This window comes from Labrus bergylta, chromosome 12 (assembly GCF_963930695.1).
Source record: "Labrus bergylta chromosome 12, fLabBer1.1, whole genome shotgun sequence".
Classification (NCBI taxonomy): domain Eukaryota; kingdom Metazoa; phylum Chordata; class Actinopteri; order Labriformes; family Labridae; genus Labrus; species Labrus bergylta.
In genome coordinates this window covers 7470086-7488392 of record NC_089206.1, presented here as the reverse complement: position 1 = coordinate 7488392, position 18307 = coordinate 7470086, and the positions used below count along the sequence as shown (strand labels likewise).

The 18307-nt window shown below is 38.6% G+C and overlaps 1 protein-coding gene across 1 annotated transcript; it reads right to left on the bottom strand.

The window, feature by feature from the left end:
• Positions 1–1279: 1279 nt before the first annotated feature.
• On the bottom strand, positions 1280–18037 carry opn7d (opsin 7, group member d). Its single transcript, XM_065961786.1, has 6 exons — positions 17844–18037; positions 9167–9257; positions 8875–9037; positions 7827–7954; positions 7381–7715; positions 1280–5948 (listed from the first exon to the last, which is right to left on the bottom strand). The coding sequence occupies exons 2-6, from the start codon at positions 9255–9257 to the stop codon at positions 5472–5474; spliced, it is 1194 nt and encodes a 397-aa protein (XP_065817858.1). The 5' UTR covers positions 17844–18037; the 3' UTR covers positions 1280–5471.
• Positions 18038–18307: the final 270 nt, after the last annotated feature.

Here is an 18307-nt window from a genome sequence, read left to right as displayed (position 1 = left end):
AACCGACCTCAACTCATACCTATCGTAGACTTTTTACGACCTACACGTGTCAAAGATCGAGAAGAACTACTACTACTGTTGAATAAAAGGGTAAAACAGGTAAATGCTACACATTTCTAACCTAGCAGGCGTTACGGCTAAACCATTACCTGGCGACCTCCAGCCCAGTTCGACCGTGTTTGTCATAGTTTTAACTGTTGTTTAAAAACATGAAATGTTGTTTATGTTTTTTTGTTACATTGAAAATTAAAAAAACGTTGTTTAAATTGCAGCATCCTGTTGTCAATAGCGGTTGGTTGTAACGACGGCAACTACGAATGCATGCGGAAACGAGTCACCAGTTTACACGGCAGCTAATTGAACCGTAACACCGGTGTAAAAGTTAAATAGACGCATCTTTTCAGTTACCAAATGGGGCACATGTATGTATTGTTATGGTTGTCAACCATAAGTTCATATTTATAAAAGTACATTTGCCCTTGTAACATATGGAAAATAAAGTGTAATCTTGCATACAATTGAAATATTAGAGTAAAACAGAAGTATATTACTAGATTACATTACATGATGATAAGACTGATTAGGCTGTTAGTAGATTTATCTAACCTCCTTTTATAAATAATCCTGTACATAAAAATAACTTCAGGATTAAACAGACAGTCTTCTAAGCCAGTGGTTCCCAAAGTGGGGGACTCGGAGGGGGGTCGCCAGTTGCCTTCCAAAAACAAATGCAAACTGGAAATGACTTGAAATTACATATTTTACCTATTATTGTGAAATTACATACAAAAATGTTGTTCAATTAGTTTAAGGCTGCTGTATTTTTTATTGTTGTGTTAATGTCAGTGTTTGGATAGGCCCATTAGTGCGTGCTGCTGTGTGCAAGTTATGCTTTAATCACTTCCAGGGACAGAAGGGGTCCCCGGGTCTCTCGCATCGTTATTTTGGGGGTCGCGGGATGAAAAGTTTGGGATCCCCTGTTCTAAGCTATCATAGCTGATTGTGGTTCCTGATGTTTCCATTTGTATGCACTAGAGGGCGTCAGGCCACAAGCTCATAGTCTTTGAGATACTGACTTTTTGGATGCACAGAAGCCACAAAAGACACCATGGAAATTTAAGAAAATAACCCGTGTACTTCAGTTGGATTCATGATATTAAAAAATATTTCGGAAAATCAGAAATGTTGAGAAGTAATGATGTTTAATGTTGTTGAGACATGTGGGACAATGCCATAGATTTGATTGTACTCTGGTAATGTTTTATTTGGAGTTCTTCATCCAATATTACAGCACTACAAACAACATTTATTTAATTAGTCCTATTTACATGTAAACAGCCAGCTGCAAAATTGAAAGTATGAGATAAAATTGTTTTGTATCATGGAATATACTGAAAGGGAAATAGTAAATGAGGGCAGAAAATAGCAGATATTTTCAACTCTTACATGTGAAAAATATGTACTGTTACTGCAGTTGTAAACAGTACCAATCACAGTTACCTTTAAGAAATAGTGATTACTTGAAACTTGCCAGATTTGACTTAAAGAAAAAAAAGTTAGCTAAAGATTTTGAGAAGTTGAAGAAATGTTTGGCAAAAAGGGAATGAAAATTACGGCTGCTTACTTTTCTGCCTCATGGTGTCAGCTCTAAACTATGTGAACTCCAAGTCCATGCTGCAGTTTTGTAAAAATAGCCCATTAAACAGAAAATTGTATGCATGTATTATCTGTTTAATAATTTATTTATTTCAGTGTAATCATTACATGCTACTTTTTGATTACTACAGGAGGATGTCGGCCTGATGTCAAGATGAACCTGTCAGAAGACTTGAGGACATGTCAGGAGAGAAGTAAGACAAACCCAACAAAAGAAAATGAAGCATTATACAATAGAAAATACATGTCTTGTATTCTAGCAGAGACAATCCCTTAGTATCATCTCTTTGTCATGAACAAGAACAAAAATGATCAAAATTGTCCCAAAGTAAACAATGAGGCAACAATCTCAGGGCACAGATTAAACATGCCAAAGTAGGTCTGTGTTTGCGTTAACTCCGGGCTTTGGGTCACCTGGTTGCACATTAAACAGCTGGTATTGCAAGGCATGGTCTAGATTTCAAGAGAGAGACTTAAGAAAGGCTGAGTTTCATGCAAAACTAAGAAGCAGAACAATGGTGAGTGAGTGAAGAGGGAAATTGTAGAAGGGAAAAAGACGTGAAGTGAAACGCTCGATGCATCGATTCATTACCATTTTGCATTCAGTCCTCATTGTAGCTGTTGAATATTTAAATGCTGTGCTCGGTAAACTCTTACTCCATCTGTAATGGTGAGACAGTGAATTGGGTCATTGGGTTATAATCGCGTGAACTTTAAATTTCAGTCCGTCTTTTGAAAAGAAGCTAACTATGTCCAACACGAGTAATCCTATACACAAAAGTCACAAGAAAAAAACTGGCAGGTTTGTAATTGTTTTTTGGGTTTTCAAAGATACACAACTACTGAATGTATTCCAGTGTATCGTTAATCTGCCACTGTCTCTAAATGTAGTGTGCCATATAAGTAACTCTTCCTTTACTTCCTCCTCTGGCTGCGTCTCAGTGCTATAGCCCACTGTATGTTGTCTTCCTATCGTCATATTCTCAAGACTTCAAGACCTTTTTTTACACTCGGGGGAAAACACAAATTACACTGCATCCATATCAGAGCTGGATATGCACATTTTCTCGGGCTCCCTGCTGTTGTGTTTTTTATTTTCAGTTTATTCCAGTTAAGTTCAGCTCAGACAGAAGTAGACCACTTTAGCAGATAGGTGATTGTTATTTAAAAAAAAAAAAAAAGATTTTAAACTCCACTGCTTTCTTATTTGAGCTTTAGATGCACATGTATTGTGTTCAAAGGGTTGTGAACCCCCCAGCTGTGGCTTTGCTGTCATCATGATTTTGGTCAGTGTGCTCACAAACACCCCTTTGAAAAAAAGCTGCCTCAGTGGGAAAACAAAGATATGATAAGGTTGGATGAAAACTGAAGTATAGCAGTCCTTTAATAGAGATGAAGGTTGTCACATCTATTTAAACATCTCTTCAACGGTTATGATCATTTTTGTTTAAGGTAATGAATGTTGTAGTTAAAAAAAAAAAAAAATCAAATGTCCCTTCATGTGGACGAAAATGTACATGATGCATGTTTTTATTTATACAATTCAGCAGCTATTTCATGTCATAACTGTTGTCCCTGGTTTGATTTTTTTTTAAACACTTCCATCTTGTACTTTTTTTTTTCTTTACTTAGATGTAGATGTTTTTTTTGTTTGTTTTTTTTAAGAAGAAAGGGGGAGATTGGATTCGTGCAGCTTGAAGTGATGCACACCAACTGAGGAATTTTAAGCAGAGACCAAACCAAGGTGCTTCTAATAATTTCAATACCAACCTTTGAAGAAAATGAATTCAGCAGTGGATTTCAACCCAGTCTGCCCAACAGTTAATGATTTATGTCTTCAAAGCAACACTTGGGTCCAGATAATTAAACTGAGGGGGAAATTGAAGTCACATAGACCTTTTTTTAATTATTTTTTGTAGATCATAAAACATGTTTGAAATCTTAAAAGTATAAAGCTTAAAGGATTCAGTTGATATAGTGTGACATCATTTGCATTCACAATTCCCCCTGTATTTTTTACATTAAACATTTTCATCCTGACGTGTGTGTAATGGGAAATGACGCTAGACCACATCCAGATTCTTTCTTTTAACCTGAAAAGTGTTTGTAGATTGTTGAGTCCTAGCTATCTTGTCTATCATTCAGAAAATCAGGCAACAACCTTTCTTCCATGTTTTTATTTCATTAGTAAATAAGGCTGCACAAGAATTGGTTTCAATAGTGATATCACCATACAGTTTTTTTTTGTGTGACTATTTTGCATACATGAAGCAACACAGCACAGAACCACATTTAAAAAAGGAAGGGGGCATTCATTATAGCAAAGTGCTGTTGTTGTTTTTTGGGGAAAGATTAATTGTTGGTCTTTTATACACGTGTGCAGGTTTAGACATGGTTAATAGTAGAAATGACTTCAAACCAAAGAGTCCGTTATTTTGATCGTTGTCCTTGTTTTGACATTAATTGCACATAAATATTAGCATAATACAACAAGGAGTAGTAGACAAACACAAGAACATCTATTATCTTATATGTTTAAAAATAATAGATATATACCTTTGTTTGTACTTAATACAGTGTATGCTTATTAAAAAACACAATTTCAAAAATATTTGAAACATCAGTTAGTAACTTAAGGAGCTTTAAACATTTCCACCGCTGTGGGCTGCATAAATCCTCTTTTCTGTTGGTATAAAAAAAATAAATACAACACTGTCTTTTGTTAGTCCTGTTTCCTCAACAGGAGAATTTTTCTATTTCGAAAAGTCCTGTGATATAGTCCTATATTTACAGGTTTCATAGATGATTTAGTCACTGTGTTTTCTTTACAGAGAGTGGTCAGTTTAGTATGAATCAAATGGTGCCAATGTTCAGATTAGACTAATGAGGTCAAGTGGACAGACGTGGTGCGTAAGAGAGAAACTTTAGGTAACTTTAACTGGGATGAAGTCCAAATTTCTTCCAAAGCTGTTACCATAATATAATGTGAAATTAAACTGTTGTCCCTTTTTTTTTTGGTCAGTGTCCAACTCAGTTTTTGCAGTTTTGTCCATCTTTCTTGAGTAGGAAAATGCCTGCAGTGTTGTGTTAGTATTGCCTCATAATGTACAAGCCTCTAAACTAAAGTGATACTTGATGAAAATGTTGTTTTAGTATCAAACGCTCTGCCCCTGTAGACCTGAACAGGGTGCAAGTTGTTTTTTTGACTCGTTGCTGAAAAGAGCAGCTGTCTGTTTGATTGAATGTCTCGGTTTGAATGAATTCCAGCAGTGACAAGGACAAAACGTACAGGAAAGCCTGAAGCCTACAGGGGCTGAATTCTTAATTTTTTGTTTGCTACCACTCTTATGTAATTTACACCATCAGGATGTCAAACATCAGGTACACATGTCCAAACAGAACTGGATTTTAATTAGTTACATACAAATCTGTAGGACTCACAGGACAGACCATGAACCATCTCCTTTACAATCCGGTACAATTTCTGTCTTTGAAATATGTTTAGTTTGCACTGGCCAGATGTTAACAAGATTTATCCTCATAAAAAAAAGGATATTCCTGCTGTGTGCAGAAGATGATGAGTAGCTTTGAAATGTCACACATTTGCCTAATGAACCTCAAAGCCAGCAGGGGTTCTCAGATCTCATTTTCTGCTCCTTTAGAATCCATCTTTAGAATAACTGTACATAAAAAATTAAAATTGAAACACGCTGACTCAAAAGTAGATATCAAGTATTCTGTGGTAAATCTTCTCAGTTGTCTCTGTTTCTGAGCCCCTGTCTTTATTGGCTTCATGCAAAAAGGACATTGGACCACTAGAGCAAATCAGCCTGTGGTGTGACTGAGAGCCTGTTCACTGTCACCTCTCTGTAGGTGGACCCGGTCAGGATGCACGCAGTCCTTTGGGGTGTGGTCACATGACACATCCCGGCGTTCTCAGAGCAGTGCAGACACGCCCCATAGCTCTCCTGCTGACCATTTGAGAAGCGTGTGGAGATGCTCGTGTCCTTATTACGCTGCGATCCAAAGTGTTCCTTGGGATCTGACTGCGGGCTCCCCCTGTAGATCCTCTGTCGTAACATGGTCGTGTCTTTGTAGAGACACTCCCGAAAGTTTGGCTTGCACAGCAGGTAGACCACGGGGTTGTAGATGGTAGAAGATTTGGCGAACACAGCAGCGAGGGCGAACGCTTCGGGAGGAACAAGCGTGGCGTCTCCGAATGCAGCCCACATGGCCACAGCTGCATATGGGCTCCACGCACCCAGGAAGCCAATACACACCGCTACTGACAGCTATAAAGAAGAAAGAGCCACACACACACACACAAACACAAACATGCAAGAAGCACAAGAGATATTTAGTGTGACACTCTAGCACCTGACTAATTCTAGTTGGACGATATCCTCACAGATTTAACCGTATCAGGGTTTCTGTTTTCAGACATAAAAAAAACAAAGATAAGAAAGTTTTTATTACATGTAAAGCAGAAAGATTAGCCCACTAAACGGTTACGGTAAGGCCCTGTGTCCTTTCATGACCTGGGAACTAAACCCTTGAATAGACAAGGCTAATTAGTTTCTCTATCGTCATTGTTGTTGACAGTTATTCTATAAGTTCTGCCCTCTTCTTTATTTTGATCAGCTTGTTAGGGCAGTGACAAAACCAGATGAAGTTCAGGGTGTTTTGGTGCTGAAGACTCTTGACAGCTAAAAACGAGAACTGCCTTGGTTTCTGTATAGAAAACGGGCGCTGCCACAGCAAAAGCGGCATTAATAGACACAAGCCCTAAACATTATATCCCTTCTCATCGCCACCAGCATTACTTGTCGGTTAAACTACTTATAAACAATGCCACTGAAAAGTTGTGTCTACGCAGCTGTCTGCCACTTGCCAGGGCGTAAGCTCCCCCTAACTGCCAGAGCTGGGCACACATCCATTAATCTGTTAAGCGTTCATTTTTTTATACATTTTTAAATATAGACATGAAATGATTATTGGGACATTTAACATCTGTTACATTTGGATTTTGTTAATGTCATTTTTGTGACTTGAGTTCACTTTAACCAACTCAAGTCAGCTGACCTTATATGCTCCTTACTCTCCAAAGAGACAAGACTGCTGACCCTGTTGTTTCCCATTTTTTTCAGCTGACAACATCTGAAACATGTGTAATGTAATGCCCGTCATGGAGGGGAGAGAGAGAAAGTCCAATTTCTATTTGCGCTCAGCAGTTGTTTCCATGACAATAATAATGAAAAAAACCACAAAGATGGTGTGCAGCTCAGGGGAGGTGATAAATTAAAAAAGTTTTGACAGGCGTTACACACGTGTCTAATCTTTTAAGTCTCTTAAAACCTCACATGTATTGACATCTCAAAAAGCTTATGTTGTAGTTTTTTTTGTGACACGACCTGTTAATGTTAATGTTACTGATGTTAACAGTGTAAGTAGATATATGATTACATTCACATTTATCTTTTTTCCTTAAAGTTAAATTATAACTATAATAGCAGACATCTGTGATATTTTCCCAGTTTAAAATCTGTAATAGCGCAGTGTCAAAAATCCCACATCAGTCAGGCTCTTCTGCACAGATAAAGCAAGTTATCAGCAAATCATTTTTATAACCTCTGAATAACTTACTGACTCATATCCTACTTAAATCTTGTCAACCACAAAACCTAAAGTGAGTGATGCTGAATTGACACACTCAAATCCTCTGACCTTGACAATGAGAGCGTGTGCGTTGCTGGTCTTGGTCTGTGGTGACACATGCTGCTGGACGGCCTGACGCGAGCCGCGCACTGTCAGCAGGATGAACGTGTAGGAGACGAAGATGACGGTGCAGGGCAGTACGTAGCAAAAGACGAAAAGGCAGACGATGTAAGACAAAGCTGAAAGCTCGTGGTTGGGAGCATGCCAGTCTATGCAGCAGGCCGTGCCGTAGGGTTCAGGACTGTAGTGTCCCCACTGTGTCAGGGGCCCCACAGCGAAAATAGATGCATAACACCAGACTCCAACGATCAGGAGGCGTGCGTGCGTCGAGGAGAACTTGTTACCTGAGCAGATGGTAGATAAAAGAAATAAAGGCTCTGTGGTTACTGTGATCACTTTTTCCCCCTTGTGGCTTTCAACATCATGCTTCTCAGTTTATGCTATCATCCCCTTACCATAGTGTGGGAAGCAGACTTTAAGGCAGCACACTAAGGAGAGGGCTGTGAGGTTTGTCAGGCTGCTAAGACCAAACAGTACTCCACACATAGCATAGACCTGACAGGTGAATTCCCCGAACAGCCACCTGTGAACACGGACGAGAATAAATGAAAATGTGTTTTTCGATCACCGCTTTTTCCTGTTTTGGCATTTTTTTTCTCAAACATGTTTTGCAGAAACAGCGCTAGCTTTGATTAAGAAATTGTGTTTCGTAGTTGTAATTTTTCTGGCAGTGTGCACTACAATCACTTTTATTGAAGCACTCTCTCAGAAGTGAAGCACTCGAGCAGAGCATAACAATTAAGCAGATGGTGATCCGCTCTAAAATTGGTCGACCATATAATGAAGAAAAATGCTGTTGGAAAATGCTTGTCACAATTTCCTCTTCAAATTGCTTGGGCCTTCCAACAAGTTGTAAAGCACTGTAAGATAATTTGTTTAAAATAGACATGAAGCCCTTCAAATAAACTTTTAAATGTTGCAGAGAAAATATGCATTAGACACATGTCCATCAACTTCTTGGAGCAATTTAACAATGCTTGTTGCAAAGCAGATTTTTGTCCAATGGTGGTTTGGAAACCGCTTTTTTTTGCATTTTTGCCACCTTCTGGATTGGTTTGACTCAGCCCTATGGTGGAAACAACCACTGAGTGGTGAGAGTTTACATCTGCTATTTAAACATGCTGAGCAGTTTTTAACTTTCCAAATTAACACATTAACTTACATTTTAACAAAGGCAAAAAAACGAGTCAAGTGAGCATAAGAGTATTTGAGGACGTTTAAGTGTAACCACTTCTATGTAGCTTTTCTTATGCATTGTACCTCAGAATCTCGCTAAAATAGGGAGCTTTTTTCCTGCTATTAGTAATATTCTTAATTGTTTCCCAAAATGTCTCGTACATGGATGTTTACATTCTGTTACAGTCTAGTTCACAGAGAAATTCATTTGATATTTCTCAGTATGGAAGAAATACATTGGAAATATGAAATGGCAGTAGGAGGTACCTGTGTGAAAAGGCTGATGGTATCGCCAGAGGGAATAAAGAGAGTGTCATCCCAAGGTCACTGATGGAGAGATTGATGATGAAGAACTCAGCTGGCTTCAAGGTTGACCGCTTGTGATATGCAACAAGTAGCAGAATGCAGTTTCCCATGAGGGACAGTAAACCTGCCAAAACAAAAAAAAAGAGAAGGAAATAAGATAAATTGAGCTGTTTTAGAGAATCTGTATCTGTAGGAATTTGTCTTGATGTCCAATAAGTGCAATTCATAACATTTTAAAAATGTTTGGACTTACAAAAGATGCTGTACAGTGAACCCATGAAGATGTCGTGCTCCTTGGAGATGGTGGATTCAAATGCAGCAGATGTGTCTGAAGCATTTCCCATCTGAAATATTAACATTAGCAAACACATGAGTTTATTCTCTGGAGTGCAGTGATTCATGTACTCTGGAAACTTCATTGACTGAAAACTAGGGATGCAACAATACAGCCCACGGTTCAATACAATACAATTTTTTGGTCATAGTTTTTGGTTAGGTTCTGATGGCATGGGCCATTGGGAAGGGGGAGGGGGGATATTCTATCTTTAAGAGTTTTTGTTAACTTTGACAGGAAGGGGTTAAGGAGTTTTATTTCTACTTTTCAGAAACTTGATGTTTGTTATGTAGAAATGTACTAAAAGGAAGACATTTCAGTATTTTAAAATATATTTTTGTGAAACGTTTGACACCGAAATGGATTGTGAAGCGTTCTTTTTTGTTGTTACTTTGTTTCAAACATCTTGTGTCTTCATCCCAGCATGTGGATTCACAGGTACACACAAACAGAGCCAATTCCAAAAGAAATACAATGCACTGAAGGTCGTTGTACACAGAACCGAAAAAACGCAATTCACAAGCGCGTAGTGAAAGGTTCAATATTTTATTGAGAATTGTTGCACCCCTACTGATAACCCTCAGAAGGATGAAGATGTATTGTAGTTGTTGTTCAATAACCACAGCAGAAACGATTTCCCTCCCTACCTGGACTCACTTTTTAAAACCACATGAACAATTTTTATTACTAATGCATCTTTAATACCATCTATTGTGTTCAGTAAAAGCCCTATCTCTGTTGTACAATACCTCCAGCCTAAAGCACCAGATGTAAAAATAGATGAAAAGCTTTTTTTTTTTTTTTTTGGATAATAATAAATAATCCTGTGCAAAAGATGGATGCAATTGGTATTAAATAGAAATATACAAAGCAGGATTGACTGATGGAAAGAATTAGAAGAACTGTGCCATTCAGGACTTACAATAGTACAAAGAGATAAGAGATTGAGCGAACAAGACAAAATAACTCTGATAAAGGTAACATGTGGCCAAATTTGCTGGAAAAAAAGATTAAAAATTGTAATACTGTCCCCAGCCTGTACATGTTTACACATGATGCAATCATGCACACACGCAAATGTAGTACAGACACGTGTGCTGTGGGAACAGATACATATTGAGCAGCTGATAAAAATTTCAGGGAGGTAATAAATTAACCTAATAGATAGTTTGGAGTGTCTTCTCAGCGTCGGTTAGAGCATGTCAGACACACTCATGCTCTTTGTTAGGAGACAGACTCCAGGCAATCAGGGTCTTCATGCTCACACATCTGCAAACAAGACGATGATTGCTATTCAGCACATCACTCTGCTCAGCAGAAGATTGAACAGTGAAATGGAAATCGCCAGAGGAAAGCGCCGTGCACGCACAAATGTGGAGCAACACTTGGAGTGCTTTCAGAAATTATGTGGAGGCAACATTGACTCTTAGGGACGGAGGCAATGACACAGAATAAAGACTGAGGCTTCATTACGATGCAAGTCGGCACACCAGCCAATGACGAAATGTCCATCAGTCTGAGTGGAGGAGACTCAGCACAGCAAGTACTGATCACTTACATCTAGAAAGTCTGCTGTCATGTCAGCAGAAACACTTCTTAATAATACACATTAATACTACCAGGGAGATCTGCTATATGCCCAACAAGTATACAGTACATGTCACAAGTTATGCAAAGTTAGAAGACATTTTTGCGTGTAAAGATTATGAGTTTTACTTTTGCTTAATTTGTGTGTTTATGTTACTTTATTTACTTTCAAACAATAAATATTTATTACATCATTATTCCATTATTACGCTCTTTAACTTTAAAACAAGTCAAAAGTAATAATGTTACAATTTTACTTTAAAATTGATTAACTGATAAAATATTTAGAAAACAAATGCTGTTAAGGTAATAGGGAATGACATCATTTAAAATAATACATTAAAGAAAAGGCAGAATCTTACGAATCCTTCAAGGCTGAAAATATGAAAAACCTGAAGCGGACAGATATGATTCAGTAAAAATCCATCCGTCTTTCAACTTTCAAGCAGATGCTATCTCATGACTCTTTACAAAAAGAGCAGGTCTAGACTGTACTATTTGTTATATTATTATTTGTTGATAAGCCATCTGCTGCGACTGTTAATGTAAAATGTAAAATTCTGAATCAAACTATTTCAAACATCATATTGTGATATAGAAGTGCAGCCCCTCCCTGAAACAAACACATCAGTACACGGCCAAGAGAAATTTGTCAATGAACAACTTCATTCATAATTCATAAATCAGTTCATGCTATCTTTAATGGTGAGTCGGCTCACAAATGCACACACACACACACACACACACACACACACACACACACACACACACACACACACACACACACACACACACACACACACACACACACACACACACACACACACACACACACACACACACACACACACACACACACACACACACACACACACACACACACACACACACACACACACACACAATACTATAAGCAGTGGCACAAGTTTTTACTTTACTCCGTTCTGCCCGACTCTCTAATCCCGCTGCCACACAGACACTTTTTCCCAAACTTCATTCAACTGGCATCACACCAGCCTCTCCATTTTGCCTCAATTTGGCGTGCAATGTCACCTCAAGCATGATTACCAAAGTAAGCTTGACACTTCTTAATGACGGCACCAGCAGTGAGCGCAGACACGGTATTACCTGTGTCCACCCACTCAGGACAGCTCTGCAGCTCCCATGCCTTACAATATGTAATTGAAATTTGTCTGTCTTCTTCCTTTGAATAAAACGATTTGAGAGTCGTAATGAGATATTCGGCGCAGGTCTTAGTCGCTCTGCCACAGTGGATGCCATGAAGGGTTTAATAAACACAAAGAACAATCACAGTCAATATTCAGTTTTCTGCCAGTTCGTTATTTACACTTATATAAAAGTAATGCTTAAGTCTGCCACAGACACCAAACACACCTGCCACATTATACAATTATATATCATACACTAAAAAGTACAGGGTTACATTGGGTGTGGGTGCGATATCATATTTTTCACATGTAAAATTGTCTGTGCAGAATATTTTTGCTAAAACAAAAACTGGCAACCAAGTCTGATATTCTTCCATATCAATGTGAGGACAGATTGACTGGACTCAAGAACTGAGCCAATACCTCCTTCTGTCAAGATTATATACAAGCATTGACTATCAGCTGAAAGACAACGCTGTTTCATAAGGCAATTTGTGGCTGCATGTTTCCAAGGAGATAAGCGTCCTGTACGAGGAGGCTGGAGATGGAAACTCTGCAGAAAATCTTTTATCTCATGCACGCTCTTGGACGGTTATTGTCACGCCTTGAGGATTCAAAGCTTGAATTAATCAAAACAACTGTTGTGCACATCGTAGTGCGCCGATGCTTCTCTCTCTCCAGCGTGCTGTGTTTAAGGTCCAGCAACTCCTCAAGCCTGAGTGAGCAGTCTCTCCCTTGATTTTTATAATAATCCCCCAAACTGTTTTACTTACAGAGCAGTGCCCCCTTGTTTTAATAAGGACTGAGACGAATCGGGAGTGAGTGAATCCTTTTTAACATGTTATTAGGGCCAGGAAATTATATCACTTTTATCAATAAATCTGGTTTTCTTTAACCTACTCCGCCTCTCCCCTTGGGCTCACAGAGTTCACATCCTCCACCCTCGTTTCTACAGAGTTGTTGGCCCTAGGTTTGTGCCAAGCAGCTACAAGTGCTGAAGTTGCTCTGCCTCATCTGCACTTTTGTGTATCCTGTAACTGAATAGAGCACTCTCAATGACAAGTTACAGCTTTCATTTTAACCCCAAAAGAGAAATTCAGCTTACTTTGTTACACCTCGAAGGGAAATGACAAAAAATGATTAGAAAAAAATTAAAAAATGTTTTTGTCGCTATATTTTTAAAAGAAAACATTTTTGATTAAAATTGTAAATTGAGTTTGGTTTGAAAAAATCGGAGATTTTATTTTTAGAAAATCGCCTTGGCCTACATGTTATATGACATTACTTTAAGGCACATCCCCGGAGCTGAACTCATCCTCTGTATCTGCACACGTTTATGTAATCGGGACACAAAACCAAGACGACCCAGCGAGCCATGTGAGTGTGAAAGCGCGAGGGGGAAGCAGACAGAAAGAGCCGAGAGAGCTTAACCGGCTGAACTGTGCCTTTGGTCCGCTGTGACAGATTGAGTATTTTGAGTCTGGCTGAGCCGTCCCTCTACAGTTCTCATGTCTCTGAGCCCCGCTGAATAACTCTTGCGTTGAGCTGTGATTAATTAGACGCCTTTGAGACGTGGACAGAGACATCGCCCTCTGGATGATGATACAGGGGAAAAACATTTATCACCAGCTGACCTGGCTAAGCATTTTGTTGTTGTTTTTTTTCAATTTTGGATGCACATTAGCACCTCCCTGTCTTCTTCACTGACCCATTCACCCCAACTTTGTTGTCTCAGTGGAGCCTTTTTGAATGTGTAATCTACCGAGAAAGAGATTTGTATTCATCAGTCTGGTTAAAGTCTGTCAGCATGACATGTAATAAGTTTGTAAAAAGTTTCCCTGCTGCATCCTGTATGTCATCATTTTATTCATATTAATGATATTACTAAAAGTGCCAATCATCACATTTAAGTGTCTGCAGTCAAAGGAGATAAACAGCCATTTAAAGGCTGACAGGCGTATCAGGAGTCTTAAGTGAAACAGCAAAGTGAGCACATGCACACGCTCATGAGAAGTGACAATGTCAATGATTGGGAGCCCTTTGCACTGCTCTGCTTTTATGTTTGTGAATGTGAACTTAGAAATACTGAAATGCTGGGCATTTCTGGAATCCTGGGTGAAAATAAATATTTGTAACTAATGGAAGCTGATAAATTCATATGGTTTTCCTCATTTTAACCTGATCATTCCTGTCTTTCAGCCTGCACAGTTTGACACCCATCGTGTAGATAGAATATTGATGGCAGCAGGGGGGATTTTTTTTTTATCTGGGCATAATTGTGATTTGTGATGCACATCCAGCTCTCAGGGTTTGTTCCTCTGACATTATGAATCACATATTTGTGTGTTTCTAAAATATTGACTGTCACATTGTATTATGTGTACTTGGGTTGATTGATCTGCCCTGTCCCTGGTGAATTAACGTTTTCCAGTCAGAACTGGACCTTTTTTATTATTTATGAAAAAACTGTTGATGATCAAGCGCAATCATTTTTTATATTTGTTGTATATGTTATTATTGTTTCTAATGTCTATTTTATAAATTGAGGGCTTAGAGAGCCTGGGCACATGTGTTTCAGAGCATCTGACTTTACATGATGCTTTTAAGAGTTATATGAAAATAAACTTGAATCTGATGCTCCAGAAAAGCACTCCTGTCGTCATAGGAAATTCTGTCTGGTCTATTGAAGCAAATCATTGTGATATTACCAGTACCTTTTGATATTGTTTTTTATTTACTTACTACACTATTGCAACAAGCAGCTTTTTATGGCTAAGACTTTACGTTGTAGAGCTTCCTTTGTATCATACACCAAAAACATTCACTCTCCAGCTGCAACTAATGTGTAGTTTCATTTGTGATAAAGATGCAGTTGTTTTTTTTCATCAATCAGCAAATGCTCACCTCAGAACTGGCAAAAAAAAGTTTGGGTTAAAAAAAATAATAATCACCCCAGAAATGGCAAAAAAAGTGTCCATCACATTTTCCCCAAAGCCAAAGTGATGTCTTCAGTGCATGTTTTGTCCAGAAAAATGTCCATTACACATTTGACTTATAATGTCTTAAATAATAAAGACAATTTTAACAAATCTTACAAGCATAAATTATGTGTTATTTTTCCTTACATAGGATAGTTGTGGATTGATTGCTTTTTAAACTAATTCATATCTGAAGCTGCCGTGGACATTTTTGGGAGCAACATTTTCTGTTATCAGCATCTTTTAAATAAATCAGGTTCATTGGCAAGTAGGTCCTCACATACAAGGGATTTGGTTAGCCTGAGCTTGTTTCACAGTTTTTAAACCTAAACCTTCAAGCTGACACATATGACACAGAGTGTGCTGTGAGGCACATCCCCTGAGGACTGTGTGAGACTGACGGCTTACCCTGGCTGTGTTTAACTGCCCCCTCATGTGAGAGTGACTGACAGTGACAAGTGGATACCATCACAGTGGAATCTTTACACCGTGTTAAGCAGCATGACAAAGAGTGGCTCAGGGGCGACTCTTTCAGACATTACCGGTCACACTGTGACATAACTTATGTAATGAATGTGGAGAACAGTATGTGTTTATGATGGCCAGCATTGCAGTTTGGTAATCTGAACATGAACCAGCTGTCACCTGATGACTTCACCTGGTGAGGTTTCAGGTTTTGGGCACTGAATTTATATGTAATATAATAGAAGAAGAAGAAGACATCATTTATTAATCCCTGAGGGTAAATTCAGTTCCCTGTTATAGGACATGCTACATACACATGGGCCAAGAATACACGAATTAACACGTGCAAACACAATGCTGTGGGCATGCAATAATGTCAGAGTGAGGGGCTGCACACGAAAGAGCGCTCAAGCAGTTGGGGGTTTAGTGCCTCGCTCAAGGGCATCTCAGCAGTTCTCAAGAAGAGAACTGGCACCTCTTCAGCAGCTAGACCAATTAGCATACTAAAGTCCACCACAGTACTTGAACAAGCGACCCTTCCTTATCAAAGTCCCTATCGCCCCATCAAATTAATATTAACACTGAATTATCATTATGATATAATAGTGACTTATTGGTATTGATACACTTTAATACTTTTCTTACACAACAGTCTTTGTCTTGAAAGTGTTTATTATTGCAGATATGTTGTGTTCCCTTTAACCAGTGGGATATGAGAAAGGGTTTGGTTATAGGAGGGGTCTGAAAGGTGTGCTAGCTTGGCTTTGTCTCCCTTGAAAAAAGAGCTTGTATTGTTGTTTAAGCACTTTGAATTGCCTTGTGGCTGAAATGTGCTATATAAATAGACTTGCCCTGCCTTGCCTTTATACAGAGGTTCAAATAAAAAACAGATTCATAGAGCAGTGAAGGAACAGATTTGGTATTAGAGATGGAAGATTCTTGTCCAGTCAGCACAGAGGCAGTTTATCATAAAAGATCTAAAGCATAACAATATAGACATTTGTCATCTTACATATCTTTTCACCTTTTTTTAAAATGACGAATGCTCGGATATTCTCACCTCAATAAGTTATCGACCTGTACAATATGTCCATATTCTTTATATTATCTGTAAACTAGTATAGCATGCTCACTGCACCTGTATATTATAATCCTAAGAATACACTTATATTTATAGCATTTATTTATATTTATAGCATCCCATTAATCCATCCATCCATATATACCTAATAATTCACTTTTTTTAGTCTACATCTGTAAATTTTGTAATTACTGTACATAGCACAGACTCTTGCACTTTCTGCTTATTTGCACTTCTGATGAGATGCCAAACCTCATTTCGTTACTCTATACTTGTATATGTGTAATGACAATAAAGTTGAATCTCATCTCATATTAATGTAATGTTATCAGCCTTTAAAAAATACTCCTCTCCCATCTCTATGCCTATGGGAAGGACAGCAGCCACAAAGAATTCAAAATAATAAATAAATAAATACAATTCTGCCACCCTAGTAAGTCATCATCACTCAACCACAATTGCTTCCCCTACATGACACAAACATATTACATAACCACACTCTGATTAAGGATGGCAAGGCAAACATTTCTGTTGTCAAAGATGCAGATGTCTTGTCTCAGCTTTTTTTTTGTTTTGGTCCCTTTAACTCAGTTGAAGGTCACTCACTTTGTTAAATCGTGTTGCATTCAATAGAAAGACACGATCACAATCCATCATTGTCAACACCTATTGATTCTCTGTTTGCCGGTTTGAGTGTGAATTTGCAAACGAAAAAAAATCATCACTCATGTGTGTCTGTGCAGGCAACAACAGTAGGCAGCTCATGCATACAGCCGGCAACACATATCCATAGATATAATGTGTGGCAAGCACGCTGAAACCAAGGGGACAGATCAGTCCATGCGCTGACATATTTGACAAAAACATAATGAAAAACATTCTGTCATTTTTTGTGGAGTGGGATGATCGGTGACCTCATCTCTGCCAGTAATCCAGCAAATAATCAGTCATTTCTGTTCCTTTATTTCATGGACAGTAAATTCAGGACTTTTTGCTTTACTTTGTTCAGATGTTATTTGAGCCTTACCTAAATGAGGTCAAAACGTAGTTTTTTGTAGATTGAACCACTACATATCAGATGATACTAATTAAACTATTTTACCCCTACACAGAAAATAAGTAAAGAAGGAAAAAAAAATCTTTACATGTCATGTCAGACTTCCCCATAGCTAGCAACAATTGAAAAGAACAACGGCAGCATTAGAAAGATAAAAGAAGCGCTACACGATCAGTGATTTTGTTTTTTCTTTTCTGTCTAATCTCTTTGTATTGCAGTAGAAATAATAATAAAAAAAGAATTCCAATGCTTTGCTTACCTTCCAGGGAGGAATGGCTTATCCTCAGTTAAACTCATGGAGGCCAGGTGGAGAGCAGGACGCAGAGGAGAGGAGCGGAGCCTGGCCAGCCACCGACAGGATGACAGAAAAAAAACCAGACAGACAGACAGAGAGAGAGGACTGGACTTGTTTTAGGCTCCTACCGAAGAGTCTGGTTAAGGTCTCCTCCTTTTCAATGGCACACAATTAAAACACATCTTTCCAGGTGACCACACACTCTCACACAGTGTATGCACTCATTGCTGTGGAGATGCAGCGAGCCAAACTGATGTCGAACGAAAAAGCCCAGAGAGATGGCAGGCCAGAATGAGCGTGAGAGAGAGAGGGGGGAGAAATAGAGAGAGAGAGAGAGAGAGAGAGAGAGAGAGAGCGAGAGAGAGAGGGATCAGCATTATACTTGCTCTGAGTGTCACTGATGACTCAAAGCACCTCTCCCCCCGACC

Excerpts from the sequence above, each read along its gene's own strand:
- opn7d (XM_065961786.1), bottom strand. The coding sequence starts at position 9,257 with ATGGGAAATGCTTCAGACACATCTGCTGCATTTGAATCCACCATCTCC. Across the intron at positions 9,038-9,166 it reads TTCACTGTACAGCATCTTTT|GTTTACTGTCCCTCATGGGA; the intron begins GTAAGTCCAAAC and ends TTGTTTTGGCAG. Across the intron at positions 5,949-7,380 it reads CACACGCTCTCATTGTCAAG|CTGTCAGTAGCGGTGTGTAT; the intron begins GTCAGAGGATTT and ends TCTTCTTTATAG.